The sequence below is a fragment of the Hyaloscypha bicolor genome (genome assembly GCF_002865645.1).
Source record: "Hyaloscypha bicolor E unplaced genomic scaffold K444scaffold_153, whole genome shotgun sequence".
NCBI lineage: Eukaryota > Fungi > Ascomycota > Leotiomycetes > Helotiales > Hyaloscyphaceae > Hyaloscypha > Hyaloscypha bicolor.
Window position 1 is genome coordinate 351,274 of NW_020194655.1, and position 9,499 is coordinate 360,772.

The window sequence follows — 9,499 nt, forward strand, 5'->3', positions numbered from 1 at the left end:
TTCTGCCAGGAGAGACGAGACAAATGGTCAACTGCAAGGTGTGATCATTCACGTTCCCTACGAGTCACTTGGAGCATATCGGGCTCTATCGTACGTATGGGATAAAGATCAGCGGACAAAAGAATTGGTGACACCGGATGGCACGCTTCAGATCACTTGCTCTTTGAACAATGACTTGCAACGTTGACGACACAGAGAAAAGCCGATCAAGCTCTGGGTAGATGCCATTTGTATTAACCAGAAAGACAACACCGAGAAAGCACAACAGATTTGCCTTTTGCCGAAAATATTCCAGAATGCCGTATCAACGTATGCCTTTCTTGAGCGCGGCAAAGGAAGCGATACTGCCATACGGATATTGACGCAGGTACGATTCAAAGCAGCATGTGATGAAAAGTCGAAACTGGAGAGGAAAAGAGCAGACCAAGATACAGACGAAATCCTTGAAATCGAGTTAGAAGACGAAACGGATTTAGGAGAAAGTACGAAATCAAGGGAAAAGGAGAGCTTAAAACGTCGGATCTGTTTAGGAGACTGGCCAGAGGATGTACCTAGAGTCCCTGCATATTGGAAACACAGACCCATACCCGATCTGAATGCTACCATTTGGAGCTCTGTCGGAGCACTGTTTCGTCTCCCGTGGTCTCACAGAGTATGGATTATTCAAGAAATTGTAGGGGCGCCACATGTGAAGATTATGCGCAGCAAATGGATTATCGATTGGAACGATCTCCACCTCGCCATGGAAATCATTGACCGCGAAGTCCAGATATCATGCAATGACTTTTTATACCTCAAATCGAGCTGGGAGCCTTTTTTGGCTCTAGCAGCACAACGGGAATGGGAGGCCATGTACTACCGATGGACCCTCATAGTATTACTCGAAAATTTCCGGCATGTCGAGTCAATACTCCGTCGAGATCGCTTATTTGCATTATTGGGATTGGCCTCCCACGGGAATGAAGTAGAATTTGAGCCCGATTATGATAACCCGTTGGGAGATGTCATTCTGAAATTCGCTCGTGTTTTTATTGTTGAAATTAGGGGCCTGAGGCCCCTAATAGGCTTAGTAAGCCCTGGAACCGAACGCCATGGGGCTGTGCACTAGCTTAATACCCTGTCCAGCTGGAATACCCTGTATAGCTGGAATACCCTGTACGGCTGGAATACCCTGTATAGCTGGAATACCCTGTACGGCTGGAATACCCTGTATAGCTGGAATACCATGTACGGCTGGAATACCCTGTATAGCTGTAATCAGTTCAGCTGGCATAGGGATTTAGTACATGTGACTTAGGGGGTTTAGTGCATGTGATTTAGGGGGTTCAGGGCTACTTACCACTGTAGAACAGCAGTCAATTCAGTACGTTTTACTTGGTTTACATTGCAAGCACGTGACCCTAGCTATATTGCTTTAGCTAGTTCAATAGGTTATGAGTACCGGAAGCTACCTCTACGCACTATAAATCACTGAATCGGCTCACTTGCACCTACCGGAAATATCTCACAGAAGTACACTATGGAAGACGACTTTAGTGTGGAAAAGCCCCGGATCGCCAGGCTTACAGGGCCTAATTATCGGCCCTGGAGCGTTCAGGTACGTAGGCTTTTGATTGGTCAAAGCCTATGGAACGTGGTTAGCCTAGGGGTAGAAACTGTAGAACCGGGTTCTACAGGGGGTTCTGGTTCTGGAGATGGGAGCGATCCTAAGGCCTCAGGGCCTTCCAGTGATCGTACGGAGGTGAAGGACGCTAAGGCGAGCACTATAATCATGAGTTTATGTGCTCAGGGAGCCTTACAGCATATATTACTCCTTGGAACGGCCAGGGAGCAATGGGATGCACTGAAAGCTTTATATGCCCCCCTGGGCATGCAGCAGCTTAGTACTAAAATTCAGGCTTTTACTAGCTATAAGCCACCGGAACGGGGTGCCACTGTTGCTGTGGTAGCCACGGAATTGAGTACTTTACAGTACGAAATCGGTACCATCGATCCTACGGAAAAGCCCTCTGACGCCCTCAAAATATCGATCCTTTTTGGGGCCATTAGGGCACTGGATGAGCGCTTCGCTCCCCTGATATTGCAGCTTGAGATTAGTGGGAGTACCACTGATTATAGTGCAATAATAGCTCGCTTCAGTGAGCACGAACGGAGAATGGGACCAAAAGAAGCCCTAAAGGAATCTGTTTTACTAGCTAAAACAGGGGAAAAGAGCCCTAAATTTCAGGGGAAGTGCTTTAAATGTGGTAAATAAGGCCACAGAAAATCTGATTGCAGGAGCAAGAAGGGAGAGAAGCAAGAAAATCAGGAAAAGAGCCCTAGTACAGGGCCCTTAGCAACCCCTGGAGGAGGCAGAGGACTCTCTCCAGGGCCTGGAAAATCAACTGAGAAGCCTATAGCGAACGCTAGTAGCGCTGAAACCAGTTGGATGGCTCTAGCGGAGCCTACCTATAGTAAGGATTTACTATGGGTCATCGATTCTGGAAGCTCCCGTCACATGACTTATTTGCGGGAGGCTTTTACTAAGTATAGGGTGCTAGACACTCCTATACTAGTAACTACGGCAAATGGGGCCCGGATTCCGGCTATTGCGGAAGGCACTGTGCTTTTACAGGTGGCCCTGGGGGCCTCTGTACGAACTATAAAGCTCACTGGAGTGCTTTACGTACCTAAGCTTGCTAGGAGCTTAGTTTCGGTACTGCAGCTTCAGGATAAGGGCATTACCATACGAACTACTACTGGTTCCACTGGAAAGAAGCTCTTAATTGAGCTCCAGGGAATAGTAGTAGGGGTTGCTAGCCGCTTAGGGAGAGCGTATGCCCTGGATAGTGTATTACAAGGCACTGATATTGGGCTAAAAGCAACCACTGCACTGGAAAACCAAGCTAGCCTCTGGCATTGCCGCTTCGGCCATTTGAGCCCCACGAGCCTGAAGCTGGAACACACTGTTTCTATAGGGCTTAAAGAGCCTATTGGGGCTCTTTAGGAGCCCTGCGAGCCCTGTATTAAGGCTAAAACAGTAAGGGTAGTAAACCGGAAGGCCCCTGAGAGGGCTATAGCTCCACTGGAACGGATTCACAGCGATTTTTGGGGCCCTTATAGTATACCCACACTAGAAGGGAATAGCTATATGCTTATATTTACGGACGATTATACCCGTAAATCGTAGGTATACCTTACCAAGACTAGGAAGCAGCTGAGAACTGTGTTTTTGCAGTTTAAGGCCCTAGTAGAGCTGGAATCGGGGCATAAAATCAAGGCTATACGCTGCGATAATGCCTCAGAATATAAGTCCTTAGGGGCTTTATTACTGGACGACTATGGTATTCAGTTTGAGTATACCACTGTCTATACCCCTGAACAGAATGGGGTTTCTGAACGCCTGAACCGGAGCTTAATATTAGTGGCTAGGGCCATGTTATTAGACGCCAAGCTCCCTGTACGGTTCTGGGGAGAAGCCGTAATTACAGCCTGTTATTTACGGAATCGGATACTAATAGGCCCTAATGGGAATACCCCTGAGGAGGCCTATAGTGGGAAACGCCCTAATATTGGGCACTTTAGGGCATACGGGTACGTAGCGTACGCACACGTTCCTAAGGAAAATCGCTTGAAAATGGACGATATGGCTATTAAGGCCTGTCTCATAGGCTATATGCCCACATTAAGGCAGTATAAGCTATATGAGCCTGAACAGGGGAAAATTATAGTGTCCATAGCACCTGTTTTCTATGAAAACGAGCGATTGGAATGGAACTGGAACGAGGAGCTTATTAGGGAGGAAACAGTCCCGTTTGACCTAATGGAAGCTATAATGGAATAGCCTGTAGTACCTGAAGCTCCTGTAATTACAGGGCATTCAGGGGGTACACGTGACTCTCCTGCCCTGTTACCTGACCCCCAGTGGAGCGTTCCAGGGGACTATGGGGATACCATAGTGGTGGATACAGGGGCTTTGGATTCCGATTCAGGGGATACTGATTCGGGGGACCCTGATTCCCATAATCAGGGAGAACCACTAATTGCAGGGCCTTTAGGGCACTATGCGAATGCGGCAATTACGGAGCGTTCGATTCCAAAAACCTATGCTGAGGCTATAAATGACCCCATTTATGGAGCCCATTGGAAGCAAGCGATTAGTGAAGAACTCACTAAACTGCAAGCCCTGAATACCTGGAAAGCTGTACCATTACCCCCTGGAAAGAAAGCCATAGGCTATAAGTGGGTATTTACTATCAAATATACTCCCACGGGCCTAATCGATCGGTATAAAGCTCGGCTAGTAGGCCAAGGCTTTAGCCAAGTTCCAGGGGACGATTTCCTGGAGACTTTTAGCCCTACCATTAGGGCTGAAAGCCTAAGGATTTTACTGGCTTTAGGGGCTTGCGAGGACCTGGAAATGCGTCAAATTGACGTAGTTAGTGCCTATCCACGCTCTAAGCTCCACGCTGAGGTGTATATGCAGGCCCCTCAAGCACTAAAGTGTGCCAAAGGCTTGGTACTCCTCCTGCTTAACTCCCTATATGGGCTTAAGTAATCAGGGAGGGAGTGGTATATCGAAGCCTGTGCAGGGCTCAAAACCCTTGGTTTTAACCCCTGTTTTAGCGAGCCGAGCATTTTTACTACTGCAGATCGCAGTGTAATTATAGGGCTCTATGTGGACGATATGCTAGTTCTGGGCCGAGATCCACAGGCTATTCAGAAGGTTATTAATGGAATAGCCTCCCTGTGGGAAATCAAGGATTTGGGGGATGTGGCCCTAATTTTGGGCATTCGGGTACGTAGAGATCGTACGAAACGCATTCTGTACCTTGATCAGAGTGAGTATATTGCGGGCCTTATGGAGAGGTTCAGGCTAGGGGAAGCTAAGCCTGTAAACCTCCCTGTAAATGACCGGAATACCCTAATTGCGGGCCAATTAGGGGAGGAACAGGCTAATCAGAGCCTGTACCAGGAGGCTATAGGCTGTGCTACATGGGTTTTAAAGGGCTCCCGCCCTGATATTACTTATGTGGTTGGATAGCTTAGCCAGTACTATACCGAACCTACTGTACGGCATTGGAATGCCATACTAAGGGTGTTCCGCTACCTGAAGGGTACTATAAATTATAGTATCTCGTACGGTATCGGGAATACTAAAAGCCCTAAGCTTTAGGGCTTTAGCGATGCAGATTTTGCAGGAGATATAGTAGACAGACGTTCCACTATAGGGCACTTATACCTGCTTAATAGGGGACCTGTCACGTGGTCCTCTATTAAACAGCGCTGTGTGGCCACTTCCACTACCTAATCGGAGTATATTAGCCTATCAGAGGCTAGTAAACAGGGCCAGTGGATCAGGGCTTTGCTTAGGGAGCTTGAATGTACCCAATATTTGGGTACTACCCTCTCAACCCCTATATTTAGCGATAATCAGGGTTGCATAGCACTGGCTAGAGACCCTGTAGCTCACAGCCGAACCAAGCATATTGACGTCCGCTACCATTATATTAGGGAGCTAGTAGCCTTTAATAAGGTTACTATTGAGTATATCCCTACTGAGGAAATGGTAGCTGATATGCTTACCAAGCCCCTCTCGCTTGCGGCCCTTAGGCGCTGCATAAAGGGGCTATTTGCACTGTAATTACGGAATTACAGGCTGTTTTTGGGCTGTTTTTGGGGCTGTTTTTGATTTTTGGGTACTAAGGCTCTGGGAGCTTTAGTAAGTAAAGCGGTGATTTTTGGAATTATTTCCTTAGGGCTGTTTTCAGTGGTATGTAAGGGGACTGTTGAAATTAGGGGCCTGAGGCCCCTAATAGGCTTAGTAAGCCCTGGAACCGAACGCCATGGGGCTGTGCACTAGCTTAATACCCTGTCCAGCTGGAATACCCTGTACAGCTGGAATACCCTGTACAGCTGGAATACCCTGTATAGCTGGAATACCCTATATAGCTGGAATACCCGGTATAGCTGGAATACCCTGTATGGCTGGAATACCCTGTATGGCTGGAATGCCCTGTATAGCTGGAATGCCCTGTATAGCTGGAATCGGTTCAGCTGGCATAGGGGTTTAGTGCATGTGACTTAGGGGGTTCAGGGCTATATATACGGGCTACTTACCACTGTAGAACAGCAGTCAATTCAGTACGTTTTACTTGGTTTACATTGCAAGCACGTGACCCTAGCTATATTGCTTTAGCTAGTTCAACATTTATCCGTCAAGGGAGAGTGTCACGTGCTGCGCACAGGCGTATATATAGCTTCTTCACCGCCATTAGGGCACCATCATTCATACATATATTTACACAAACACATACATTTCCACTTCCACAGCTTGTCCAGGCCGTGACAGAGAGGCATGCAAATGATCTATCGTGCTGGTTTAGGCCATCATCTAACGTAGAAGAAGAATGGGAGAAGTACTTCAACGAAGTTGAAACTATGATCGATTCTGCGACCCTGGCTCCGGTTCGACATATACCGGAAGATTTAAAGTGGAAGGTGCCGATTACCGGTGTGCTATGGCCATGGGAAGCAGTCTCGGGAGGTCTTCATTTGAAGTCGTCTTGTACGGCATTTCGAAATCATCTTTAGTAAGCAAAAAAAAAAAAACGGCAATTCCGTTAAAGGCTATCCCTTCCCCACAGAATACGCCATAATTTTGGAGCATATAACGGCCATTTCATACGAGCAACAGGCCGCACGCGACATTGCTGCGCTTCCAGACACTCTTCATGGGTGGCGATTCGTGGTTACGTAGAAGGGAAATGGTAGTGTCGTGCCGAAAACGGCGCAAGTTGGCGATGTTGTTGCTATATAATGGGAGTTAAAGAGGGATCGTTTAGAGTACGACGTTGAAATATAAAATTAAGGTAGCTGAGGTTGATTGCCAAGTGATTCTTGACCCTCGTTCTCAACTACACTCTTATGAACTTCCTCCACAGCCTCATCTGTTATCTTCGGTACCGAGCCCGTTAGGACCGTGATGCTAGGAACACGCTCATGTCCTTTCTTCCATATCAAGCTCCGCCGTTTCTTCCCAATTAGCAGCTTGAACTTTGTAATGACAAAATCGATAACCTCTCTAATTGGACTCGTCAGCCGCTTGAATGTCCTCGTCCTTGCCAACCCTCTCATCGCTTTCTTGTAATGATGGGTTGCCATGTGACTTTGCGTACACCACTCCTCAATGATGAAGGCAAAGCTGACAAGCATGATGGTGAGAGTGAGGCACAGGGCCGCGATCCAATGCCCCTCGACATCTGGTCCACTCCAGGATCCTACCGTCTTAAAGTTAAACCAACCTTCCCAGCCCAGACACCAGCAGGTATTGTACAGGCCAGCCGACTGGGCTATGACCATGTAGAGCAGCCAGCTTACAGCAATGATCTCCATGGGGATGAAAAACCGATGCTCCCATTTCTTTTGTTCAAGAAACTCATCGCTCGTGTGGTTCGACGTCCACCACCACACACCCATCTCGACAGCAAAGCTGAGTGTAACGAGACAACAGAAGATTGCGTAGCCCCCGGCACGACAACCTATCCCGAATGGAGGCGTAAAGTAATTCAGAATGAAGGCTCCGAACATGGTGCCCACAACCACGAGTCCGGAACTAGCAACATGCCAGAGCTCGCGAAGATCGAAGAAATAGATCCCGGGAGACCTGCATGGCTTCACCAACTGCTCTCTCGCCTCTGGAAGGCGAAGCCAATCGCGGCCGTGCTGTTTTATGAATTGATCCTCAAGGCCTGCAAGGACGGCATTCGCAACGCCATAGTGCCAGCGGCGTCGTCCTTGACCACCAAAGTGAACGAAAAAGTCCCCCTTGAAGGCATCTTCTTTTAGAGCACCAATCCAGTTTGTCACGATCGAACCCGATGATGCCACCATGCTACCCCTTCGACCATATTGAGTACTGGTACTGTGCGATGGGAAGGACACGGACCCCAGCCTTCGGCTTTGTTCGGGATCGGAGGTCTTCAAGAGCGCTGTCCGGACGCCGCCGACAAGCTGGTTCAGGCGCTCCTCGACAGAAGAAGAGTTGGCAGGATTGCGGTCTACTATACTAGAAAGAATCAAGACGGGTATCCAGGCTAACATTAAACCAAGTCCAAGGTTGTCAGATTGTTCGATTGGCCCGATGTTCGAAAATACTGTTCGCCACCGGTCAGTCTTTCGTAGATGTGATATTCTATCAGGGTGGTTATAATTACCTGCTTGAATTGAGATTGCGAGTGAAAAGAGAAACCACCCCATAGAGATAAACACAGCCACCACTCCTTGCTTCCGGGACTCTCGTAGACGGCTCGCAGTTCTCCCCCGAAGGGCGGGTAGCTTTTCCTCATTGACTTCTAACATTTCGTCAAAGAGAGCCGTACGGAGTAATTTTTTTGCAACATCCGGCCCATGGGCTGGAGTGCGCATTTTCGGATTGATTGTATACTGGTTCATAACGGTAAGGATGTAAAAAGAATCTCGAATGCCAGAGAAGTCTGAATGCTCTGAGGGACTCTCGTTGTATGGTGTCGCCATGTCCACGATTAAGGCCGCCCTCCCACTGACTTTAATATTCCAAAAGATGTAAGAGAGAGAGCTGATGGGGGATCCAAGCCATCGAAGGAGCGAAAATAGCGTACCCTTGGTATTGTTGCTTTCGAAGGGAGCCTGCAGCAGTATGCCAATGATAGGGAAAACCCAGGTTGCAATACTATTCGCAATCGACATCCAGTCATAAGTGTCTGCACCGAGTCCGCAAAGTGCCTGGCAGCCGCTGCGGCTAATCACTCGTTGCTCACCAGGCAGCCCTGTATCATTGCTCAGATAGCCATATAGCTGCCAGTTCGGGCTCGAAGCGAACTTCTCGCTGCAACTTGTCAAGTTCATATTGCTCGTGAAAGTAAGATCATTTGGAGGAGATAGAAGTTGGGACGCAAAATTGCAAGTACAGCGGGTTTGCGCCGGTAGCATGAGAAACGTGTTGAGAAGAGATACAGCTGACGAATAGGCATGTGAGTCATGGGACAACTGCGCACGAACAAAGGTACGCAAGATGTACCTAGCTACGCCCAACGAGAAGGATTTCCGAGGAGTCGACAGAGTTTTAAGTTTATAATATCGAGATAGGGAGGCGTACTCGGGCGTGTGAGCGTTGCATGGTGGTGGCTGAGCCTGCATCTGAGAGCGGTTGGTGTGGGGGTGGCTGCAGCCTGTAGTCCTCGCAATCCTTCAAATTTTCTGCTCCGCTCTCGTGATATGTGTCTAAGGGAAAGTCGGACTGCTTAAGGAATATGATTTTCTTCTCTTCCTTTCTTCTCCCTTTAGAGAATTCTGCTTAATTAATTAAACCACTAGTCTTCTTTATATAAAAGTCTAGTTTTATATTATTAAAATTCTCTCTTTTTAAATTTTATTATTTAAAGATTATATATAAGCTAATATCGCAATTGCAGAATGCGCTCTCTGCGGAGCATAAATCGGATGCTCCGGAAAGCTTATAATCGTGCGTCAGGACTTGCAC

At 47.8% G+C, this 9,499-nt stretch overlaps 3 protein-coding genes across 3 annotated transcripts; 1 reads left to right on the forward strand and 2 right to left on the reverse strand.

The window, feature by feature from the left end:
- Positions 1-141: 141 nt before the first annotated feature.
- Positions 142-633, reverse strand: K444DRAFT_619187 (uncharacterized protein; the record flags this gene model as incomplete). The annotated part of the gene is made up of 1 exon (XM_024881469.1): positions 142-633. A coding segment is annotated over exon 1 (454 nt), but the record flags the coding sequence as incomplete, so codon positions are not given.
- An 886-nt stretch (positions 634-1,519) lies between these two features.
- On the forward strand, positions 1,520-2,254 carry K444DRAFT_541610 (uncharacterized protein; the record flags this gene model as incomplete). Its single annotated transcript, XM_024875807.1, has 1 exon — positions 1,520-2,254. The coding sequence occupies one exon, from the start codon at positions 1,520-1,522 to the stop codon at positions 2,252-2,254; it is 735 nt and encodes a 244-aa protein (XP_024730325.1).
- A 4,443-nt stretch (positions 2,255-6,697) lies between these two features.
- On the reverse strand, positions 6,698-9,037 carry K444DRAFT_619189 (uncharacterized protein). The gene is made up of 2 exons (XM_024881470.1): positions 8,196-9,037; positions 6,698-8,135 (listed from the first exon to the last, which is right to left on the reverse strand). The coding sequence occupies exons 1-2, from the start codon at positions 8,863-8,865 to the stop codon at positions 6,847-6,849; spliced, it is 1,959 nt and encodes a 652-aa protein (XP_024730326.1). The 5' UTR covers positions 8,866-9,037; the 3' UTR covers positions 6,698-6,846.
- Between the last annotated feature and the right edge of the window lie 462 nt (positions 9,038-9,499).

Bases quoted from the DNA above. Each gene is read 5' to 3' on its own strand.
- K444DRAFT_619189 (XM_024881470.1), bottom strand. From the start codon at position 8,865: ATGAACTTGACAAGTTGCAGCGAGAAGTTCGCTTCGAGCCCGAACTGG. The intron at 8,136-8,195 runs GTAATTATAACC...GGTGGCGAACAG, and splicing joins CGCAATCTCAATTCAAGCAG to TATTTTCGAACATCGGGCCA.